The sequence below is a fragment of the Narcine bancroftii genome, chromosome 3, assembly GCF_036971445.1.
Source record: "Narcine bancroftii isolate sNarBan1 chromosome 3, sNarBan1.hap1, whole genome shotgun sequence".
Taxonomy (NCBI): Eukaryota; Metazoa; Chordata; class Chondrichthyes; order Torpediniformes; family Narcinidae; genus Narcine; species Narcine bancroftii.
Window position 1 is genome coordinate 322,489,398 of NC_091471.1, and position 25,133 is coordinate 322,514,530.

The 25,133-nt window shown below is 43.5% G+C and overlaps 1 protein-coding gene across 1 annotated transcript in view; it reads left to right on the forward strand.

Moving 5' to 3' along the window:
• The first annotated feature begins 311 nt into the window (after window positions 1-311).
• The window catches only part of evpla (envoplakin a), a 120,671-nt gene continuing 95,849 nt past the window's right edge, over window positions 312-25,133 (forward strand). The window contains exon 1 of the mRNA XM_069928996.1: window positions 312-541. Within this exon, the coding sequence (XP_069785097.1) occupies window positions 489-541 (53 nt within the window). The 5' untranslated portion in view covers window positions 312-488. The remainder of the gene's footprint in view (window positions 542-25,133) is intronic.

Here is a 25,133-nt window from a genome sequence, read left to right on the forward strand (position 1 = left end):
TTCACACTTGTTGGTGCACGTAACAAGAAACAGTTCAATTCAATAATCCGACAAGGCAGGCAACTTGAAATATGTAGCCATTCCAAATCAAAATGAAATGAATGAGATGCATTTCTTCAGTTATTATGATTATTTGTGAATGGCCAAGTGGTTGTACCAAGCTACTCACTGAGATTTAGACTTTGTAGTTGTGATTAATTGGGGAGAGATGGGTGGAGCAAATGCTTTTTTATTGTTCATTTTGGAACCTGTTCTGTGAGTTTTACATTAACCTGAAACTTAATTCCAGTCTTTGTTGGATCAGCTGTCATTGTAAAGGAACCTCCCTAAAAACTGGGCTCTAACTGAGCACTGGAGTGTTTATAGTGAACTCACACAGAGTGTATGCAAGTGTATGGGTGTGTGTGTAAGGGGCACCATCCCACATTGACAACTACAAGCTACAAAGAAAATCAGTGTGAGACTAACCGATTCACAGATCAGAAATCATGTTTTCAAAAAAGAAGCCGTTCAAGATTTCGTCAGGCAGCAAGTATTCCAGGTACGTGGGAATCCTTCCAAATCGGGAACAATTTGGAGCTGACAGTGTGAATGGATTTTGATCTGATGCTGACGAGTAGCATTATTTTCATGCTGCATTTTCTCTTAAACAGAGTTATTGATCTAAGCAGACTGCCAGGTGGTAGCTGAAGTCTGAGGAGCTGAGCTAGTCCAGGGTCCAAATAAGCTTGGAATCAGTGCAGCATGCTGGCCAAATTCATGCAGGAACAAGGCAGAGAGATGGTGGACGTGGGAACAAGAGGTCGAGGCGGTCACCCAGATTAGGAGAGGCAGAGGTGGATAGCCAGCATCTTTTTCCTGGGGTGGCAGAGTTGAAGGGAGGAAAATTTAGGGGAGATGTCAGAAGTAAGTTTTTTTTACACAGTGGTGGGTGCCTGGAATAGATTGCCAGGGGTGGAGGTGGAGGCTGATGCAATAGGGAAATTTAAAATATTCTTAAAAAAAGGTGATGGGTGTGAGGGAGGGGAGGGTTCGATTTATATGAAGTAGGTTATATGGTTGGCACATCGTGGGCCAAAGGGTGAGGAACTGTGCTGTATGTTCAAGAGGCTGTGGTAGTAAATGAAGGATTACTCTTGTGTTTGCTGAATCATTTTGAGGCAAGATTTGTGAACTCCAAACTGTAAATTTACTTCTGGCTGCAGCTGGATTCTCAGGATGTATTTTACGGATGTATTTGAAAGCTGCATATTTGACACCTGTCCATTCATTTTGTGAATTTTGCATTTGTAAACCCGGGAGTTGGGTCTTTGGGAACGAGCAGAGCTTTAGGAACCACATTCTTTAAGAAGTGCAGAGATAACGAAGTAAATGCGAGCATTCTGCAGCTTGTCATGGGCAGACTTGGGCAATGCTTGCTGATAAATATTCCCATAAATTCGAATCCATGTCTCCGATGAGTATGGTTTAGTTCTGGAAATAATAGGGATGCCATATCATTCAGTTTAACAATGGTGATGACATCCTCAATTAAAAGGAGGAAATTCATAATACTGGATGATTGTTATGTTTAATAAATCAGAGATGTTGTTGTCAGTGATAACTAATTCTTCAGAAGCATTGAATCGATCCAACTAATTTCTGTGGGGCAAACCAGAATATTCAAACACTGGGTGTTAATTCCAACGAAGAGACGGATCATTGAGACAAAATGATCGCTTCTATTGAGAGAACAGTATAAATTGAAATGATCTTATATGACTACCAAAAATTTGCGAGAGGGAAGCTTTTTTCCACTTTACACCCATGATTATCCTTGGCCTCTGTCCAACATTCTGCCCGTATCTGTTCTTCAGAACCATTCCATTTGGATGAAACTTTGGGGATTATCCTGAAGGGAAATTAACACAAGCGGTTTTTGTTACACTTTTCTGGATGATAGTTTTGTCAGCTGGTGGTGGGCTGTAGAACAGAGAAGTGTAAGTGGCAAGTGATCATTTATTTCAGCACTGGGGTTCCTTGAAGATGAGATGTTAAGCAGAGGTTTGCACATATTATTGTTGAGGTGGATGCTTTTGGAAGAGAACCCAATGTTTCTCCCCTCCCCCTACAACAACTACCCACCTGAACATCCCTCCCATGACAAAGAATACCTTTCCCTCTTATCTCAGTTTCTGTGTTTAGGGATCCTGCTGTCCACATCCCAGATGCTGCATCAGTTGGAAGGTGTTTGCAGTGCCGTGAAAGTGTAGATGGACACCAGTTTTCCCAGCTTTTCAGCAAGATTAGTTTCCTTTATCAATGGGACCATCAGGAGTCCTCTGGGCTTCACTTGTGAGTGGAGCCTTTACCCGAAAGGTTAAGAGTGAAACAAAAACTGGCTTCTGTCTCCATTTTCAGTGCATTGCCACATTTTCCAAAGTATGCAGTGGCTGGGCAGGCACAGAAAGATCCCATAAATGGAAAATTAGACTAGAGGGAAGGCTAAAACACACAAATGCTGGAGAAACAGCAGGTCAAACAGTGCCTTTATGTAGCAAAGGTAAAGATACAGAACTGATGTTTCGGGCTGCAGCCCTTCATCACGGCGTGGGGAAACATGAGAGATGTCCCGTGGAAAGATCATTTATATCTACGACTATGTACTCAACCAGATTAGATTTAGTTCGGACATCTCTCATGTTCCCCCACACCTTGATGAAGGGCTCAAGTGTTGGTGATGTACCTTTGCTACATAAAGGCACTGTTTGGCCTGCTGTGTTTTTTCACTTAACCACCAGTGTCAACAGAATCCTGTGTTTTACCCCAGAGGGAAGGCTGTTTCCAGGAAGAGCGAGTTGGTCTGTTGTTAACCTCCCCTCTTCAGATGCTGTCAGAGTGCAGTATATTTTCAGACTATCATATTCCAGAGTCCCAATTTTTTTTGTTTGGTTTGTTGAATGCCTACAGGTGGTTTTCAATTGAGACTGAGGACACCTGTCTCTGAAAACCCATGTAAGAATGCCAGGAATTCAGGGTGGGGTGAAAGTAAGCCAATGGAGAGAACTACACCCCATTCTTCAGCCGCAATGGAATTATTATCAGAATTGTTAACCAGTAACTTGGCGGGGTGATTGTGATTCACTTCCATCAAGGGAGGGTGTTTAACTAGTGGTGATCACAGATCCAAACCATTACTAACTCCTCACTTCAGTGTCTCTGGGCACCTCCTCAGGGGCAAGTAACCACCCTTTAGTTCCTCCTGTAAGGTCACATAAGCGTGGAAACAGGTCCTTTGGCCCAAACTGACCACTCTGACCAAAATGTCCCACCCACACATTAGTCCCACCCACATTCATTTCAGCTGCCTGCATTTGCCACGTATCCCTCTAAACCCATCCCATCCATGTATCCGTTCAATTACTTCTTAAACGTTACAATAGTCCTCGTCTCAACCACCACTTCCAGCAGCCCATTCCATACACTCCGTGAAAGAAATCTTCCTATTAAATCTTTCCCCTTTACCTTAAACATATCCTCTGATTAAGGATTCCCTTACTCTGGTGAAAAAGACTCCTGCATTCATCCAATCTACTCCTTTCATGACTTTGTATGCCTCTAGGAGATCACCCCTCATCCTCCTGCGCTCCAAGGAATAAAACCCCTACTTGCTCAACCTCACCTCTAGCTTAGACCCTCCAGTGCTGGCAATATCCTTTAACCATTGATCGTTCACTCCTGAGTATAGAAAATTAGAGGTAGGCACCTAAGGTGAACGTGGGCTTGTGGTTTAGCCCATCATTGGTTTACTTCCATCCGCTCCCTGTTTGGAATGGCTTGGACGAGTTAATTCAACTCCAGCAGAACTCCATCCGAGCTCATGTCCTGAAACCAGAATTCCCTGGTCTTCTTGGTGATGCTCCGCCCCAAGGCATGGAAGGCTGAAGACCAGATAGTTTCTTTCCAATGGCTGTTCAGGTCCTGAACCTCCCCCCACCCACCCCCCTCCTTGTTACACCAAGCAGGGATTGCTCCAACACCCCTAAAAGGACAGTCTGCACTATTTTAACACCTTTTTTCTTGCACAGGGATAACTGTAAATATCTTTCTATCCATTGTATATGTTATCTATTTTTAATTTAACATACATTATTGTAGTTGTTTTTCTCCCTTATTAAGATCCCGTTTGGCTGCAGCAAGTAAAAATGTTTCAGACAATAATCTCATTATCAGTTTCTTCATTACCTCAAAGAAAACTTCCCTGCTGTGAGCTCTGGGCTTCCTGATGCACTTCTGCTGGCAGGGAACTTTCGAACTGTTGCCACTATATCGTGCAGAAAGAGCATGCGCAGAATCTGGTGATTGTCTAGAAATTGAGTTTGACCTATTTAGAGATTCAAAATTCCTTTATTATTATGTAACATTACAATATTATATGAAGTTTGCCTTCTACCTGCTGTAAGACAGGCAGAGAGTCCCCATCATTGTTGCCTGGCCGTATTATGGTATGAGAGAAAAAGAAACAAAAAGGCTTCTTCAGGTGCGTTCTCTGCCAAGAATCTGCCTGCAGAAGCGGATTCAGACCTGTGGATTGGTCTTTCAGATGCCAGCGCTGAAAGTGCAGCACTGCCCATCTGAAAGAAACAGCTGCAAGGCAGGCATGTCGGAGCTCACTCCGGCTCCTCTCCCTTTGGGCTGTCAGTGCTGGGGCAGCCGGCGCAGGCTGTTAGCACTGGGGTGGCTGGCGTGGGCTGTCAGAGCTGGGGTAGCTGGCACGGGATTTCCCCACACTGCCCTATTTTCTCCCCACAGCCCGTATCAGTCCCCACACGGTGGGGTAGCCGGCGTGGGATGTCCCCACACTGATCCCACTGCCCTGTGCTTTTCCCACAGCTCTGTAACAGTCCCCACACTGTGGGGCGGCCGGTGCGGGCTGTCAGTGATGGGGCGGCCTGCGCGGGACGTCCCCACACTGATCCCACTTCTCTGCTCTCTCCCACAGCCCTGTATCTGTCCCCAGCTCTGACAGCCCGCCTGGGATGCCCCACACAATGGGGACTGATACAGGGCTGTGGGGAGAGAGCAGGGAAATGGGATCAGAGAGGGGACGTCCCATGCCGGCTGCCCCTGCCCTAACATCCCGCACTGGGGGGCAGGGGCAGCGGGGAGGAGGGATGTCAGGAGCTCGCCAGCTGATTGTCATCCCCTTAGCAGCCGCTTTCAGGTGGCTGCATTCATGTGCCGGGGGAACCTTAGTGTTCTGGCGATTATCCCTCCCGGAGGAGGGTTACAAAGTTCACCTCGCATGCGCCTCCTGTGCTTTCAAGTGGCCTCCCAACAGCCGCATATGGGCACAATATGCGGCTTTACATCGGGGTATCTTGGCCACCTGAAAGTGCCTGTAGAGAGTCCATTCTGTGTGTGGATTCACCTCCAGCACTCCCGCAGCCTCAGCAGCCTCATAGACTCCTGTCATCCTGGGCAGTCTCCGTCTCGGCCATCCACCATCCTGGCTATTCTCCATACCGGCCAGTCACCATCATGGGCAGTCACCCCTCCTCACCAGACAGATAGTACACAATGAGCATTGTGGGCTGAGTTTGCTGGAAACATTTGGACCGCCCCTTTTTTCTCATCGCCCCCGTGGTTCTTTCCACTGCCCCGTTTGGGAATGACTGGTGTAGGCTGTGCTCCATCCACATTACCATTGGAAGGACTTTAGCCAGAAATGGGGGCTTTCATCTTAACGACTTCAGTGTTCATTTTGCACGTAAAACATGGATACTGGGGAAAATCTGTGTTGTGAATCTGAATTTATTTTTAAATTTTAAATTGAGACATTCAACACGGCGACTGGCCCTTTCAGTCAATTACACCCAATTGTCCTACAGCCTCTGATACGTTTTGATCAGTGGCAGGAAACTGGAGATCCCACTTCCCTGCTCTCTCCCCACAGCCCTGTATCAGTCCCCACTCTGTGGGGCGTCCCGCACGGGCTGTCAGAGCTGGGGACAGATACAGGGAGAATGTACTAATTCCTTACAGACAACGCAAGATTTGAACCCTGGTCCTGATCACTAACGCTCTATCAGTGTGGCGCTAACTGCTATGCCAACCGTGCCGCCCTGCCCAATGGTGGCTTTAACCCACTCCAGACACAGGAGACGAGGTCCAACCTGCCATTACAGTGTATTCAACCATTTACATGAGTGGATTGGGATAAGGGGCAGCTCGGACAGCGCAGCGATTATCGCTATGCTATTACAGCAACAGCGACCCGGGATTGAATCCAGAGCTGCCTGAATGGAGTTTGTACTTTATTTCCATGACCTCCAGGTGCTCTAGTTTGCTCCACCTTCGAAAACATATAAGGGGTTATAGGCTAATTGCTAAATCTTGGGTGACACAGATTCATGGGCTGGAAGAGCCTGCTTCCGCGCTGTATGTCTAAATATAAAAACAATTTAAATAGTTGGCAGTGGGGAAGAAGCTGTCCTTGTGCCGCTGAGTACTCATCTTTAGGCTCCTGGACCTTTTCCCCGATGGTGGCAGAGTGAAGAGGGAATGGCTCGGGTGGTAGGGGATTGTGAGGATAGAGGCTGCTTATTTAAGACCCCACCTCATGTAGATGTCCTTGATGGAATAAGGTCTGGTGCCAGCAGGCTGAGTTAACAACCCTCTGGAGTTTATTCCTTTCCTGAAAGATAATGAGGTAATGTACATATGCACCAAATCATTACTTTCTGCAGTAAAAACACGGAACTGCTGGAGGTACTCAGCCAATCTTACAGCGTCAATAGGAGGTAAAGATATATAGCCGAAATTTCGGCCCTGAGCCCTTCTTTAAGGGGTGAGTGAAAAGCAGGCAGGTGTCAGAATTAAAGATTGGGGAGAGAAAGGGGAAAGAAAGGGAGGGGATAGGGGGAGGAGTCCAGACCAACAGACAAAGTTGTCAATTGGATTTGATAAGAGGAAAGGTTCTGGCTCTGTGAAAGGAGACAGAGGGAAAGGACACACACACACACACACACACACACACACACACACACACACACACACACACACACACACACACACACACACACACACACACACACACACACACACACACACACACACACACACACACACAGAGCTAGAGGAAAGGAGACAAGGGACAGAAACCAGAGAAGTTGATGTTAATGCCATCCGGTTGGAGGATACCCAGATAGAAGATGAGGTGTTGTTTTTCTAATTTGTGGTGGTCTCAGTCTGGCAGTGCATGAGACCATGGACAAGCATGCCAGTGAGGGAATGGGACGGGCAATTGAAATGGTGGCCACTGGGAGATCCACGCTATTGGAGCAGACAGAGCGGAGATGCTATGTATTTTTACTTCTTTGGCTTGGCTTCGCGGACGAAGATTTATGGAGGGGGTAAAAAAGTCCACGTCAGCTGCAGGCTCGTTTGTGGCTGACCAGTCCGATGCGGGACAGGCAGACACGATTGCAGCGGTTGCAAGGGAAAATTGGTTGGTTGGGGTTGGGTGTTGGGTTTTTCCTCCTTTGCCTTTTGTCAGTGAGGTGGGCTCTGCGGTCTTCTTCAAAGGAGGCTGCTGCCCGCCAAACTGTAAGGCGCCAAGATGCACGGTTTGAGGCGTTATCAGCCCACTGGCGGTGGTCAATGTGGCAGGCACCAAGAGATTTCTTTAGGCAGTCCTTGTACCTTTTCTTTGGTGCACCTCTGTCACGGTGGCCAGTGGAGAGCTCGCCATATAATACGATCTTGGGAAGGCGATGGTCCTCCATTCTGGAGACGTGGCCCATCCAGCGCAGCTGGATCTTCAGCAGCGTGGACTCGATGCTGTCGACCTCTGCCATCTCGAGTACCTCGACGTTAGGGGTGTGAGCGCTCCAATGGATGTTGAGGATGGAGCGGAGACAACGCTGGTGGAAGCGTTCTAGGAGCCGTAGGTGGTGCCGGTAGAGGACCCATGATTCGGAGCCGAACAGGAGTGTGGGTATGACAACGGCTCTGTATACGCTTATCTTTGTGAGGTTTTTCAGTTGGTTGTTTTTCCAGACTCTTTTGTGTAGTCTTCCAAAGGCGCTATTTGCCTTGGCGAGTCTGTTGTCTATCTCATTGTCGATCCTTGCATCTGATGAAATGGTGCAGCCGAGATAGGTAAACTGGTTGACCGTTTTGAGTTTTGTGTGCCCGATGGAGATGTGGGGGGGCTGGTAGTCATGGTGGGGAGCTGGCTGATGGAGGACCTCAGTTTTCTTCAGGCTGACTTCCAGGCCAAACATTTTGGCAGTTTCCGCAAAGCAGGACGTCAAGCGCTGAAGAGCTGGCTCTGAATGGGCAACTAAAGCGGCATCATCTGCAAAGAGTAGTTCACGGACAAGTTTCTCTTGTGTCTTGGTGTGAGCTTGCAGGCGCCTCAGATTGAAGAGACTGCCATCCGTGCAGTACCGGATGTAAACAGCGTCTTCATTGTTGGGGTCTTTCATGGCTTGGTTCAGCATCATGCTGAAGAAGATTGAAAAGAGGGTTGGTGCGAGAACACAGCCTTGCTTCACGCCATTGTTAATGGAGAAGGGTTCAGAGAGCTCATTGCTGTATCTGACCCGACCTTGTTGGTTTTCGTGCAGTTGGATAATCATGTTGAGGAACTTTGGGGGACATCCGATGCGCTCTAGTATTTGCCAAAGCCCTTTCCTGCTCACGGTGTCGAAGGCTTTGGTGAGGTCAACAAAGGTGATGTAGAGTCCTTTGTTTTGTTCTCTGCACTTTTCTTGGAGCTACAATCACACTACAATTACTACAATCACAGCATCCGCAGACTTTCCTGTTTCACTTCCTTTCTGCAGCCCAATAGAAAAACTACAATCATAAACTAATTCAATTAAATAATAAATATTCACAGTAATTCTAGTGCAAAAAAATGACTTGAAATTGTGCAAACAGTCCCTGATTAGTGCACTATCCTACTGTGAAACCTCTCCACATGATCCTCCACATGAAAAGGTTCAAGAGCCTGATATCTGTTGGAAAGAAACTGTTCTTGAACCCAAAGGGGCTGGTCTTTAGGGTCCTGTACATCTGCCCAAAGGTAGCAGTGAGAAGTATGTTGGCTGCCTTCTGGAGGTAGCATCTCACGTAGATGTCTGCAATTGATGGGTGGTCAGAGCCTGTGATGGACCTGGCTAGGTCTATTACCTATAGCAGCCTCCTAGGCACTGTGTTCCCATGCACCTGCAGCTCTCATCCTCCTCAGAACCAGATCCCATTTGTTTCGGAGAGATTGCTGGATGAGTAACTGCAGTGGTTTTGTAGATATTTAGGACTGTAGTGGCCAAGCACCAATGGGGAAGGGAATAAATAGTTAGGATTTATGATTAATGCTTCACTTTACTGCTGTCAAGCCACCAATCCAATATGAACTGTCCCACCCCTGCCTCAGCACAGACTCACAGCTGAACCATCTTTTTGGGTGAAGTTTTTGACTTTTGATCAACCAATGTTAATTTGCTATGGTAACCCATTGGTTAGGACACAAACTCGTGAAACTACTCCACATAATGGTGGAATCTGGGATTGAATTTGGTTCTCACTCAAGTCATTGGAACAAAATCCTGAATGGCCTCAGTTTCCTGATTGAATAATAGTTGGGACAGATATTAAAAAGGTCCCCATTTGGAGCAGAGGAAGGGGAGAAGTTTTTGAGATCGCAGATCTGATGGGCTCTTCTGAAGATCAGAGTGCCAGAACCAGCTTTTGCAGAGTCCCATATCAGTGACCATCCTGGAGTGACCTGGGCCCTGAACTCGCTTTCCATTCAAAGACTGAATACCAGCCAGAAGGAGGAACTTGGGTTCTCTTCATTATTCTTCTCCCTGGCTCAAGGCAATGAAGCAGGTGTCACCTTCCAGTTATCTATTGAGATGTGCAGAGCAACAAAGGGATTTAGGAGTGATGGTAAATAGTACCCTCAAGGCTGATACTCAGGTAGATGGTGTGGTGAAGAAGGCATTTGGAATGTTGGCCTTCATAAATCGGAGTATTGAATTCAAGAGTAGGGAGGTTATGATGAAATTGTACTAGTCATTGGTGAGGCCAAATTTGGAGTACTGTGTACAGTTTTGGTCACCAAATTATAGGAAAGATATAAACAAAATAGAGAGAGTACAGAGAAGGTTCACAAGAATGTTGACAGGATTTCATGGTTTGACTTACAGGGAAAGGTTGTGCAGACTAGGGCTTTTTCCTCTGGAGTGTAGAAGATTGAGGGGATAGAGGTGTTTAAGATTTTAAAAGGGACAGACAGAGTAAACGTGGATAGGCTTTTTCAATTAAGAGTGGGGGAGATTCAAACTAGAGGGCATGGTTTAAGATTGAAGGGGGAAAATTATAAGGGGAACATGAGGGGAAATTTCTTTACGCAAAGGGTGGTAGGGATGTGGAATGAGCTTCCGGCAGACGTGGTTGAGGCGGGATCATTGGTTACATTTAAGGAAAGACTGGATCGTTACATGGATAGGAGGGGACTAGAGGGGTATGGACCGGGTGCTGGTCAGTGGGACTAGGAGGGTGGGGATTTGTTACGGCATGGACTAGTAGGGCCGAACTGGCCTGTTCTGTGCTGTAAGTGGTTATATGGTTATATGGTAAAATGGTTATCTCCCAACCTGAGAACAAATTGCAAAAGAAAACAACTCACTTTTTTTTATAGCATCTTGCATGATCTTACCATGTCTCACAGACACTAAACCAATTGAATAATGATAAAATTGTTGTTATACAGGAAATGCAACAACTGATTGGTTCCTTAAACAAAAATGTGATTTTTAATGGATATTTTATTGAGTTTATTGTAGGACAAGCATCAGATGAGTATGAATGGAAATCAGCTACAAAACATTTTTAGATCAGTTGAACTAACGAAAAGTGTCAGCATCATTATGAGTAATTCTTTTTTTTGAAAATTTTATTTATTGATCATAATAAATCAGACAATAAAAATACAAGTAAATAGATAGTATTTTACCCCATATAACCCCCAACCCTAATCCACCCCTCCAAACCCCCCTCTAAACTACCCCAAAAGAAAGAAAGAAGAGAATAGAATAGGAGATCAAATTACATAACCGTCCACAATTATTGCCATGGCTTGGGGCAACACCATCAACTTGTGGGAAAAAAAATCTATTACAAATTCAACCTCATATATTTCATATACGGGTTCCAAGTTTTAACAAAGAAGGAATAATCATTACATAAATTATATGTTATCTTTTCCAAATGATTTCCAAATGCCTTCATTGAGTACTCAAATCAGTCTAGTTTTTTCAAAAAAATTGCCAAACATTTTCTATCTACAGCTAAGGCCAATCTCAAAAAAGCAATATGAAATTTATCTAATTTTAATTCCAAACTCAATTTTTTAATATAGCCCAGTAAAAGTACCATAGGATCAAGTGAAATTTTAAATTTGAATATAGCTTCTAAAAGTTCCTTAAATCTATTCCAAAAAGGTTTCACTGTCTCACGTGACAAAGTAGAATGTAAAAAGGAACCAACTTGTTTATGGCACCTAAAACATAAATCAGAAGAAATAAACATATTTCCTTAATTTCTCTGGAGTTAAGTATAACTGATGAAGAAAATTATAATGAACCAATCTATATCGTACATTCACAATTTTTGTCATACTATCCTAGCAATCATCCTGACAAATAGATATGGACAAATCTTTTTTCTATTATAATTTAGATTTATAAACATCCAGCTTAAGTATTTTATTCTGCAATAAAGCATACATCTCAAATATAAATCCTTTCTTACCAGTAAGTAAAATTTCAAATTTAGATCACCTAGGTAACCGTAACGTAAATTATCCAACAATAATGTTTTAACTAGATAATAAGAAAACAAAGCATTCAAAGATATTTCATATTTCTCTTTCATTCTTTGAAATGAAATAAAATATCCAGCTTCATAGCAATCTTCTACCAATCTAATTCTTTTCTGTTCCCACAACTTCAAAAGTTGATTATTAAATGTAAAAGGAAAAGCTTATTTTGAAACAAAGGAGTTTTAGCCGAAATTTTACCTTTAGTACCTATAATTTCATTCTTCTTAGTCCATAACTCCATTAAATGTTTCAACACAGGCAAATTATAATTATTTAATAACTGAGAATTCCATCTATAAATAATCTGATCCATCCTCTTCTCACCAATCTGAGATAATTCAATATTAGCTCATATCAAAGGTTTATCCACTTCAAACATCCTATGAATACATTTCAACTGTGCTGATCCATAATAATTCTGAATATCCTCCTAAAGCATACTTCTAAGTCAATTTCTGAAATGAAATACTCGCCATTTTACCTTTCTACAAAAATTTCCTCACTGAAGCATTCAAATCTTTAAAAAGTTTTTGAGGAATCTTACAAGGAATAGACTGAAAGAGGTGTTGAATATGGGGAAAGATATTCATTTTAACACAGTTAATGTGTCCTATTAATGTTATAGGTAATTCTTTCCCCCAATTTAAATCATGCTTAATTTTAGACAACAAAGGTAAATAGTTCAATTCATACAAATAATTATAATTACTATCTATTATAATACCTAAATATTTAATCCAATCAGACCACTTAAATTTCGAAAATTGCCTACAAAGCGAATAATCCACATCAGCCAAAGGCATAATTTCACTCTTTTCCCAGTTAATTTTATATCCCGATACTTCACCAAACTGCTCCAATCTATCATGCAAACTCCCCAAAGATTTCAAAGGTGTGTTATTTATTTTATATTCTTCTGCTTTCACCTTAATACCCTTACTATTACCATCTTGTCTAATCAACTGAGCCAAAGGTTCAATAACCCATGCAAATAGAGCTGGTGATGAAACACCTCTGTCTAATTAATCTAGAAGAAGATATCTGTCCATTTGTCTCAACCCTAGCTGAAGGATTTTTATATAAAGCCTTAATCTAACCAATAAAAAGAGCCCAAAATTGAACTTCTCCAAAAGTTTAAACAAAAAACTCCATTCCATTCTTCTTCTTTGGCTTGGCTTCGCGGACGAAGATTTATGGAGGGGGTAAAAAGTCCACGTCAGCTGCAGGCTCGTTTGTGGCTGACAAGTCCGATGCGGGACAGGCAGACACGGTTGCAGCGGCTGCAGGGGAAAATTGGTTGGTTGGGGTTGGGTGTTGGGTTTTTCCTCCTTTGCCTTTTGTCAGTGAGGTGGGCTCTGCGGTCTTCTTCAAAGGAGGTTGCTGCCCGCCAAACTGTGAGGCGCCAAGATGCACGGTTTGAGGCGTTATCAGCCCACTGGCGGTGGTCAATGTGGCAGGCACCAAGAGATTTCTTTAGGCAGTCCTTGTACCTTTTCTTTGGTGCACCTCTGTCACGGTGGCCAGTGGAGAGCTCACCATATAACACGATCTTGGGAAGGCAATGGTCCTCCATTCTGGAGACGTGACCCATCCAGCGCAGCTGGATCTTCAGCAGCGTGGACTCGATGCTGTCGACCTCTGCCATCTCGAGTACTTCGACGTTAGGGATGAAAGCGCTCCAATGGATGTTGAGGATGGAGCGGAGACAACGCTGGTGGAAGCGTTCTAGGAGCCGTAGGTGGTGCCGGTAGAGGACCCATGATTCGGAGCCGAACAGGCCTTATCGAAGGCCTTTTCTGTATCGACCAATTATCATAGGTTGGTTGGATTGCTCCTGAGAAATATTACTTAAAGAAATCAACTTTACAGTGTTATCTGCTGAATACCGATTTTTAATAAAACCCGTCTGATCTATATGGATCAAATCTGGTAAGTATTTAGCTAAATCTATTAGCCAGAACCTTGGCAACAATTTTATAATCTACATTTAATAGAGAAACAGGTCTATAAGATCCTGCTTCTAATGGGTTTCTGTCCTTCTTAAGAATAACTGTAATAATTGCTCTAGAAAAAGAATATTGGGAAGAACCAATCTCTGTTACCTGTTTCAATACATCCATCAATATAGGAAATAATAAATACTGAAATTCTTTGTAAAATTCAGAAGTAAAACCATCCTCTCCCGGATACTTCCCACTAGACATAGATCAAAGGGCTTCCCTCACTTCCCTCACTTCTGTAACAGTAAATGGCATCTAAATCCTTAATATTCATATTTTTCAAAGAAGGTAAAGCAAAATTGGACAAAAAATTATCAATTTTAGCTTTCCAAACTTCAGAAGTTTACAATTTCTCATAAAATGTACAACATTCATCTTTAATTTCCTGAGGTTTATATGTAATCATTGAATAATTGAATTATTGTTCTAGAAGCTTGCTCTGTTTTTAACTGCAATGCAAAATTTAAATTAGCCATATATATCCTACATGAGTGGTGAAGCACCTCCCCATGGCGCAATTACAAACCAGTATAAGGATCTTTCTTCAAAAAAAGAAACAAAAATGCCCTATACAGAAAAACCCCTAAAAGAATACTACAATACGATAATAGTATTACCCCCCCCTCAATTGTACGTGAGTGACAAATGCCATAAAGTGGCTAATGACTTTGGATGATTGGTAGTCAAATCAACTCCCCCCCCCCCACCCTGAATAGAACAATAAAAAAACATGCATAATTCAATAAATTCAATTTAATGTTTCTCCAACTTCCTATGTGATACAACAAATCTCAAATGACCTTTGTGTTCAGCTTGACGTTGACTGTCAGAATCCCTTTTTCTCATAAAGCAAACTTCTTGAAAAAAAGATGTCTTCAGTGTTTTCTGAATTTGAGAATTTCTAATAATTTGACTCTCGTATCTCATTTTTTTACTACTTTATTTATAAATTTTTAACCACAATATAATTATGTTACATTCAAATGAAAATGAATTCAAAAGAAATTACATATGTGGGATATTCCCTCCCATCCCCTTCAACCCACCCTCCTACCCACCCTTCCAATGCCTCACCCTCCCTCCCAACCCCCACCTCTAATAAAGAAAAAAGAAAAGAAAGGAAAAGGAAGAAAAATTAGAGAATGCCAAGAAATAAAACTTTTATACAATAAAATCTATTGGTGTTTTTCAGAGATTCAATCATCCATCCAAACCAACATTTTGTAAATATAGACTTCATACTTTCCAAAAAAGTATTAATCTTGCAGATATTAAGTAATTTTCTCTCGTGGTTTACAACTACAAAGTTCTGCATGCCACCTTTACATGCCTAAATCTATTTCTGACTTCCATGATATTACTGTACATTTCCTAGCAATTGCTAAAGCAATGAACATAAATTCAATTTGATAAACATTTAATTTTATTTTGGCCTTATAACCTTAGTATTACTCAGTAAAAATAAAATTGGATCCTGTGGGAATTTGACCCCTGTAATTCATTCCAAAAAATTACCTACCCCCTAATCAAAATTGTCTAACTTTAGGGCATTTCCAAATGGAATAAAAAAGGTTCCAACCTCAGAATGACATCTAAAAACATTAATTTGATACAGCAGAATTTAATCTATTTAATTTTTGTGGAGTCAATTATAACTGATGTAAAAGATTATATGGAACTAACCTATTAGACAAATCCATCCAGTCCTTTTCACTTATTTGAGTATTTAAATCTAATTCCCACCTTAATTCCCACTTACCATCTCTTTCTCTGGAAATGGCAGATTTAATACACGCTCGTCCCCACATCTCCCTCTGTGTCTGCTGCCTATGCAACAGATGGAAAGTTGTGTGATTGTGCATTGGAAGTCTCTCTTTTCTTCCATAAAGCAGATCTCCAATGGAAACATATAAAAACATGAGGGACATAAGTAAGATGAAAGTTTGTAGTAAGTATTTGAATATGGATGGGCAGGTGATAGAGAAGGGAAATGCTCTGGAAGAAGATGAAGGGCAATTGGCAGGAAAAGTAAATAATGTTGTTCTTAAAGATGAGGGAAAACAGGGATTAAAAAATGGGAAATCCCCGAAATTCATATATTTTAATGCCAGGAGTATTGTAAAAAAGGTGGATGAGCTGAAGGTGTGGATTGATACTTGGAAGTATGATGTGGTAGCGATTAGTGAGACATGGTTGCAGGAGGGATGTGATTGGCAACTGAATATCCCTGGGTTTCGTTGTTTTAGGTGTGATAGAGTCAGAGAGGCAAGAGGAGGTGGGGTTGCATTGCTTGTCAGGGAAAATATTACAGCGGTGCCTAGGAAGGATAGATTAGAGGGCACATCCACGGAGGCTATTTGGGTGGAACTGAGGAGAAGGAAAGGAGAGGTTACACTTGTAGGGGTGTATTATAGACCACCCGGAGGGGACCGAGACCTAGAGGAGCAAATCTGTAGGGAGATAGTAGATATTTGTGATAAGCACAGGGTTGTAATTATGGGAGATTTTAATTTTCCACATATAGATTGGGAAACACATTCTGTGAAAGGAATGGATGGGTTAGAGTTTGTGAAATGTGTGCAAGATAGTTTTTTACAACAATATGTAGAGGTGCCGACCAGAGAAGGAGCAGTGTAAGATCTACTGTTGGCAAATGGGATGGGTCAAGTGACGGAGGTTAGTGTTGGTGAGCACTTCGGGTCCAGTGATCATAATGCCATCAGCTTCAATGTCATTATGGAAAGAGAGAAATCAGGGCCAAGGATTGAGGTTTTTGATTGGGGAAAAGCTAGATTTGAGGAGATGCGAAAGGACTTGCAGGGTGTGCATTGGGACAATTTGTTTTATGGGCAGGATGTAGTAGAGAGATGGAAGTCTTTTAAAGATCAGATTTTGAGAGTGCAAAAGCTTTATGTTCCTGTTAGGTTAAAAGGAGGGGCAAAAGGTTTGAGAGAGTCGTGGTTTTCAAGGAATATTGGAAACTTGGTTCGAAGAAAAAGGGAGGCGTACATTAGATATAAGAAGCATGGAGTTAAGGAGATGTTTGAAAGATACATTGAATGTAAGAGGAATCTTAAGAGAGGAATTAGGAAAGCTAAAAGAAGGTACGAGAAAACTATGGCAAGCAGGGTGAAAACTAATCCAAAAGAGTTCTACAAATATGTTAATGGTAAGAGGAAAGCTAGAGACAAAATTGGTCCCTTAGAAAATCAGAGTGGAAAACTGTGTGTGGAACCTAGAGAAATGGGGGAGATATTGAACAGTTTCTTTTCTTCGGTATTCACTAAGGAGAAGGATATTGGGAGATGTGGGATAAAAAAAAGCAAATTGGGTAAATATGGGGAATATAGAAATTACAAAAGGTGTAGTTTTAAGGCTTTTGAAGAATATAAAGGTGGATAAGTCTCCGGGACCAGATGGGATCTTCCCCAGGACATTGAGAGAAGTGAAGGAGGAAATAGCAGAGGCTCTGGCGGTAATTTTTCAAATGTCATTAGATATGGGGATAGTTCCGGAGGATTGGCGCATTGTGCATGTGGTTCCGTTATTTAAAAAGAGTTCAAGGAGGAAGCCTGGCAACTATCGGCCTGTAAGTTTGACGTCTGTGGTAGGTAAATTAATGGAGAAAATTCTTAGAGATAGTACTTATAAACATCTGGATAGACAGGGTCTGATCAGGAGCACTCAACATGGATTTGTGGGAGGAAGGTCATGTTTGACCAATCTGATTGAATTTTTTGAAGAGGTGACTAGGAATGTGGATGAGGGTAGCGCAGTGGATGTTGTCTATATGGACTTCAGTAAGGCCTTCGATAAGGTACTACATGGAAGGTTAGTTAGGAAGGTGCAGTCTTTAGGTATAAATTTTGAGATAGTCAAATGGATTGAACATTGGCTGAAAGGGAGAGGCCAGAGAGTGGTAGTGGATAATTGTCTGTCAGGTTGGAGGCCGGTGACCAGTGGTGTGCCTCAAGGATCTGTATTGGGCCCATTGTTGTTCATTATATACATTAATGATCTAGATGATGGGGTGGTGAATTGGATTAGTAAATATGCAGACGATACTAAGATAGGTGGAATAGTGGATAATGAAGAAGGTTTTCAAGGATTGCAGAGGGATTTGGGCTGCTTAGAAAAGTGGGCTGAAAAATGGCAGATGGAATTTAATGCTGATAAGTGTGAGGTGCTTCATTTTGGTAAGAAGAATCAGAATAGGACATATGTGGTAAATGGGAGAGCATTGAGGAATACAGAAGAGCAGAAAGATTTAGGAGTGACGGTACATCGTTCCCTGAAGGTAGAAACTCACGTGAATAGGGTGGTGAAGAAGGCTTTTAGTATTTTGGCCTTTATCAATCATTGCATGGAATATAGGAGTTGGGAGGTGATGTTGAGATTGTATAAGACGTTGGTGCGGCCTAATTTGGAGTTCTGTGTGCAGTTCTGGTCGCCTAATTATAGGAAGGATATAAACAGAGTGGAGAGAGTGCAGAGAAGGTTTACCAGAATGTTGCCTGGGTTTAAGCATCTGGAGTATGGGGAGAGATTGGACAGATTGGGTCTTTATTCTTTGGAGTGTAGAAGGTTGAGAGGGGATTTGATAGAAGTATTTAAGATTATGAAAGGGATAGACAGAATGGATGTGGATAGACTATTTCCGTTAAGAGGAGGAAAGTTTAAAACAAGAGGACATGAGTTAAGAATTAAGGGGCAGAGGTTTAGAGGTAACATGAGGGGGAACTTCTTTACTCAGAGAGTGGTAGCTGTGTGGAATGATCTTCCGGGAGAAATAGTGGCGGCGGAGTCAATTGTATTATTTAAGAAAAGGTTGGAGGTGGAGGGTTATGGGCATTGTGCAGGGAGGAGGGACTAGAAAGGTGTGTTTGGTTCGGTGCGGACTAGAAGGGCCTAATGGCCTGTTTCCGTGCTGTAATTGTTATGTTATGTTATGTTATGTTAAGATGAATGGTCTCCGTGGTTTTCTCAGGCTAGGCAAGTCTGACATTTAAGGTGAAAGGGGAAAGATTTCAAAGGGACCCGAGGGGCACGTTTTCATACTAAGGGTGGTGGATGTAAAGAATGGAAGTTGTCTTGCAGGTACATCTTTACATTTATTGAAGACCCCTACCATCTATCACACAGGATTTTGACCCACTACTATTAGGAAGGAGGTATAGGAACATCCAGATTGCCAGGTTGAGAAATAGCTTCTACCTGCTGGTTGTGAGATTGAGGAAGAGTTACTTTGGGTCTCTTGGAAATAAAATGAGTAAATTATTCCAAAACATTTTAGATAATTATTTCATATTTTTATATATAAATCTATGGCAGTCTGTCTGCCTATCTATTGATGTGTGTGTACATGTGTGTGCGTGTGTGTACATGTGTGGGCGTGTGCGCATGTGTGTGCGTGCGCATGTGTGTGTGCACATGTGAGTGTGTGTATGAGTATGTGTGTGTGTGCACATATGTGTGTGAGTGTGTGTGTATGTGTGTGTGCATGCATATGTGCATGTGTGTGTGTGCATGTGTGAGTGCAGTGTGTGTGTGCATGCATGTGTGTGCATGCGTGCATGTGCATGCATGTGTGTGTGGTCTTTTTTGTGTGCGTGTGTGCATGTGTGAGTGCGCATGTGAGTGTGGTGTGAGTGGGCATTTCTGTGTGTACAGTATGTGTGTGTGTGAGGGCATGCATGTGTGTGTGCCTGCGTGAATGAGCATGCATGTGCATGTGGTGTGCATGCGTGTGTGTATGTGAGTTGTCTTTTGTGTGTGCGTGAGTGTGTGCATGTGTGTGTGTGTGCGTGTGCGCGTGAGCATGTGTGTGTGTGCGCATGTGAGTGTGTGTATGAGTATGTGTGTGTGCATATTTATGTGTGTGAGGGTATGTGCGTGCATGCATGTGTATGTGTGAGTGCAGTGTGCGTGTGTGCATGCATGTGTGCGCGTGCATGCGTGTGCGTGCATGTGTGTGTGGTCTTTTGTGTGTGCGTGTGTGCATGTGTGAGTGCGCATGTGAGTGTGTGTGAGTGGGCCTTTCTGTGTGTGCTGTATGTGTGTGCGTGAGGGCATGCATGTGTGTGTGCATGCGTGAATGAGCATGCATGTGCGTGTGTATGTGCATGCGTGTGTGTGTATGTGAGTTGTCTTTTGTGTGTGTGTGAGTGTGTGCATGTGTGTGTGTGTGTGTGTGTGTGTGTGTGTGTGTGTGTGTGTGTGTGTGTGTGTGTGTGTGTGTGTGTGTGTGTGTGTGATTTTTATGTGCTGTGTTTTATTTATATATGGGAGCACCATAATCCACAAAAACACTGTTTGGTCTGGTTGTATATGTAAGTTGAACTTAAATTTGGACAGATATTTGGATGGGAAATATTTGTTGGGATAGCAGCCAAATGTACTCAAATCGGACCTGGGCAGCAATGTGATGGCGGGGTTGGTGATGTGCAGGAAGGTGATGGCTGGGTTGGATGATGTGTAGGAAGATGATAGCTGGGTTGGACGATTGCAGGAAGGTGATGGCTTGGTTGCACGATGTACAGGAAGGTGATGGCTGGCTTGGACGATGAGAAGAAAGGTGATGACAGAGTTGGACAATGTGCAGGAAGGTGATGGATGGGTTGGATGATGTGCAGGAAGGTGATGGCTAGGTTTGATGATGTGCAGGAAGGTGATGGCTGGGTTGGATGATGTGTAGGAAGATGATGGCTGGGTTGGACGATGTGCAGGAAGGTGATGGCTTGGTTGGACGATGTACAGGAAGGTGATGGCTAGGTTGGATGATGTGCAGGAAGGTGATGGCTGGGTTGGACGATGAGAATGAAGGTGATGACTGGGTTGGACGATGTGCAAGAAGGTGATGGCTGCATTGGACGATGTGCAGGAAGGTGATGGCTGGGTTGGATGATGTGGAGGAAGGTGATGGCTGGCTTGGACGATGAGAAGAAAGGTGATGACAGAGTTGGACAATGTGCAGGAAGGTGATGGCTGGGTTGGACGATGTGCAAGAAGGTGATGTGGGTTGGACAATGTGGAGGAAGGTGATGAGTGGGTTGGATGTTTAGCAGGATGGCAATGGCTGGGTTGGGCGTGCAGGAAGGCCATGGCTAGTTTGGACGATGTGCAGGAAGAAGATGGCTGGATGGACGATGAGCAGGAAGGTGATAGGTGGATTGGAGGAAGGTGATGGCTGTGTTGGGTGTGCAGGAAGGCGATGGCTGGGTTGGATGATGAGCTGGAAGGTATGGCTGAGTTGGACGATGTGCAGGAAAGTGATGACTGGGTTGCACCTGCAGGTTGGTGATGTCTGGGTTGGACGATGAGAAGGAAGGTGATGGCTGGGTTAGACGATCAGCAAGAAGGTGAGGAATAGGTTGGACGATGTGATGGAAGGTGATGGATGGATTGGATGATGTGCAGGAAGGTGATGGCTGGGTTGGACGTTGTCCTGGAAAGTGATGGCTGCATTGGATGATGGACCTCGGCTGGAAGCCAATGACTAGGTCGTACAGATTGGGCTGATCAGCCTGTTCCTGTATTGTTGTTGGGTGCTACCAGTTGCCCCAGTAATCACAGAGACAAATACTGAGGGGAACGATTGACTTTACTATACAAGAGACTGTATAGTCTCTTCCACCAGCGTTGTCTCCGCTCCATCCTCAACATCCATTGGAGCGCTTTCATCCCTAACGTCGAAGTACTCGAGATGGCAGAGGTCGACAGCATTGAGTCCACGCTGCTGAAGATCCAGCTGCGCTGGGTGGGTCACGTCTCCAGAATGGAGGACCATCGCCTTCCCAAGATCGTGTTATATGGCGAGCTCTCCACTGGCCACCGTAACAGAGGTGCACCAAAGAAAAGGTACAAGGACTGCCTAAAGAAATCTCTTGGTGCCTGCCACATTGACCACCGCCAGTGGGCTGATATCGCCTCAAACCGTGCATCTTGGCGCCTCACAGTTCGGCGGGCAGCAACCTCCTTTGAAGAAGACCGCAGAGCCCACCTCACTGACAAAAGGCAAAGGAGGAAAAACCCAACACCCAACCCCAACCAACCAATTTTCCCCTGCAGCCGCTGCAACCGTGTCTGCCTGTCCCGCATCGGATTTGTCAGCCACAAACGAGCCTGCAGCTGACGTGGACTTTTACCCCCTCCATAAATCTTCGTCCGCGAAGCCAAGCCTAAGAAGAAGACAAGAGACTGCTGGCCCGGGTCAAGGCTAGGGAAAATGAGGAGAGGAAGAGGGGACTCCACCTTTATGGCTTGGGTCACATGGGAGGAGTCCAGGGAGGAGTCTAGGAGTGGATGTCATTGGGATGGCAGGCCAGCCTATACATACAACCACATAATTACAATTGTCTACCTCCATGACTCTAAATTAGCCACACCATAAAAACAGGTAAACGAGAAAGAACCGGTCAGTCCACTTTAATGAATGCAAGGACAGAGTTGTATTGCAGCAGATTGCTGGTTGTTCATGCAGTACTTCATCACCAACATCGAAGTACTTGAGGTGGCAGAGTCCGCAAGCATCGAATCCACGCTGCTGAAGACACAACTGCGCTGGGTGGGTCACGTCTCCAGAATGGAGGGCCATCGCCTTCCCAAGATCGTGTTCTATGGCGAGCTCTCCACTGGCCACCGAGATAGAGGTGCACCAAAGAAGAGGTACAAGGACTGCTTAAAGAAATCTCTTGGTGCCTGCCACATTGACCACTGCCAGTGGGCTGATATCGCCTCAAACCGTGCATCTTGGCGCCTCACAGTTCAGCGGGCAGCAACCTCCTTTGAAGAAGACCACAGAGCCCACCTCACTGACAAAAGACAAAGGAGGAAAAACCCAACACCCAACCCCAACCAACCAATTTTCCCTTGCAACCGTTGCAACCGTGCCTGCCTGTCCCGCATCGGACTTGTCAGTCACCAACGAGCCTGCAGCAGATGTGGACATACCCCTCCATAAATCCTCGTCTGCGAAGCCAAGCCAAAGATAAGAAAGAAAGAAGACGTGCACTGCCAAATAGCTTTGTGTTCCACTGTGCTCTTCCAGCTTGGTGAAGCCAGACCTCTGGTCACACTGAATCAGTCAGAATGAAACCGATATTGAGAGGTGAAATTGTGAGGATAATTATGTTTCAGAAGACCGAAGGGTCTGGTCTTTGAAGAGACACAGAAGTCTTGTCAGGGGTCGGACCTTTCAAACTGGGCAGTAAACCAAAGCCTCTAAACTGCCATTGAATATCCCTTCTCACTCTTCTGAAGGCAATAATTATTCCACAGGCAACCATACAAAAGATGTAATCTATTAATGTGTTGGAGAAATACAGCAGGGCACACTCAGGGAGTAAAAGGCTAACCAATGTTTTGGACCTGGGCCCTACCCTTCACTTCCTGTGGATGCTATGACGTGCTGCCAGCACGTTTGTGTATTGCCTTCAACCCAGCATCCACAGTATTTATTGTTTAACCAAAAAGAGGGCAGACTCTCTGGTCCTCATCACATTGCAGTTTGAGGATTTTACTGTTTGCAAACAGTCTGTCATGTTTACTGTTTTGATGTCAGTTACTTGACTTCACAAGTTCCTTGAAGAAGGGCTCAGGCTCGGAACGTCAGTTATTTACCTCCTATGGACACTATGGAGTTACTTCAGAGATTCTGTGTTTTTACTTTTTTCACAAGTTGTAAAGCACTTGAAGCATTGCCAAGATAAACTAATGCCCATGCATTTACTAAACAGCAGGTGAAACCAAGATACAGACACAAGAATTGCCTTGGCCATCAGAACTCTCTGGGTGTCACTGAAAGAGTGTGACTGGGTGGAGCGACTACACCAGGCAGCTGTGGGATTGATATATTGTGTCTCATTTGCATGACGTTGGAAGTTTTTAAACATTTGTCATAGCGGATGTGACTCCACCTGAATTCCACACCTTCAGCTGCTACATTATCCCTAACTACAACACACACAACGTGTTTTATTTTTGCTCATCTGGTCCATTCTACCCCTCCCTAATTCCCTGTACAACTCACTCTCTTGGACATGACTATCTTCTACCCTTTGATTTTGCCACGTATCAAAAGTGTGGCCATTTAACCTATCAGCTTGCCTTTGAGATGTAGGAGGAAACTGGAGTGCCCAGAGAAAGCCCATGTGGGAACAAGGAGATTGTGTGCCCTCTACACAGACAGCACCCGAGGATGGGATTGAATCTGCAGATGTGAGGCAGTAATGAACATAAGAACATAAGGAACAGGAGCAGGAGTCTACCATCTGGCCCAACGAGCCTGTTCTGACCGTGGGCTCAGGTCGACCTACCCACCATAATCTAACTATTTCAGACATATTTAATGAGCCACCTCTAGTTCTTCCTTGAGCAGTTTCATCACTCTCCGGGAAAAGCAGTTCCTCCTCATCCTCGTCCTAAATCTACTCCCCCAAATCTTTTTTAAAATATTTTATTTAAAGTTAAACATCACAAAACATAACAATAGTTATTTGATTACAATAGTTACTACAATGTGATTAATCATTTTTTTATAAACCCACCCCAACCTCCCCAACCTCCCTATCCCAACTACAAAGAAAGAAAAGGAGATAATTATTGAATACATACAGTTTTTAAAGCTTCTTGGCTGCAGGAGTGGCGACATCCACTGGAGCAGACTGAGACTTCACATTTTAACATTAACAGTTTTCAAATAGGGGCTCCAAACTTCAGCAAAGAAATAATATTTATCTCTCCAATTATATGTAATATTTCTTTAAGGAATACAAGCTTTCATTTCATTATTGCCATCTTTTCATCCATAAATTCAAATCTGATTTCCATGTAATAGCTAAACACTTTTTAGAAACCGCACATTAGGGTTAGGGTTAGCGCAAAAATTCAATTTGATACACATTCAATTTCGATCTTAAAGCTATTGATTTAATATCTCCTAATAAAAACAACATTGGGTCAAAAGGTAAATTTATTTTTAATATCTGCTCCAAAAATAATTTAATTTGCAACCAAAAACTTTTAACCTGAGGACAAGTCCATGTCGAATGGAAAAAAAGTACCTACCTCTTGGCCACATCTAAAACATAAATCTGAAGAAGGCTGGCTTCACCAAGCTGGAAACGCACAGTGGAACACAAAGTTGAAAAATTTTCAGTTTATATGGAGTCAAATACAATTGACGTAAAAGATTGTAAATTGTAAAATAAAGTACATTTATTTCCTTTCATCATACGATCTTTACACTTATTTTTCCAAAC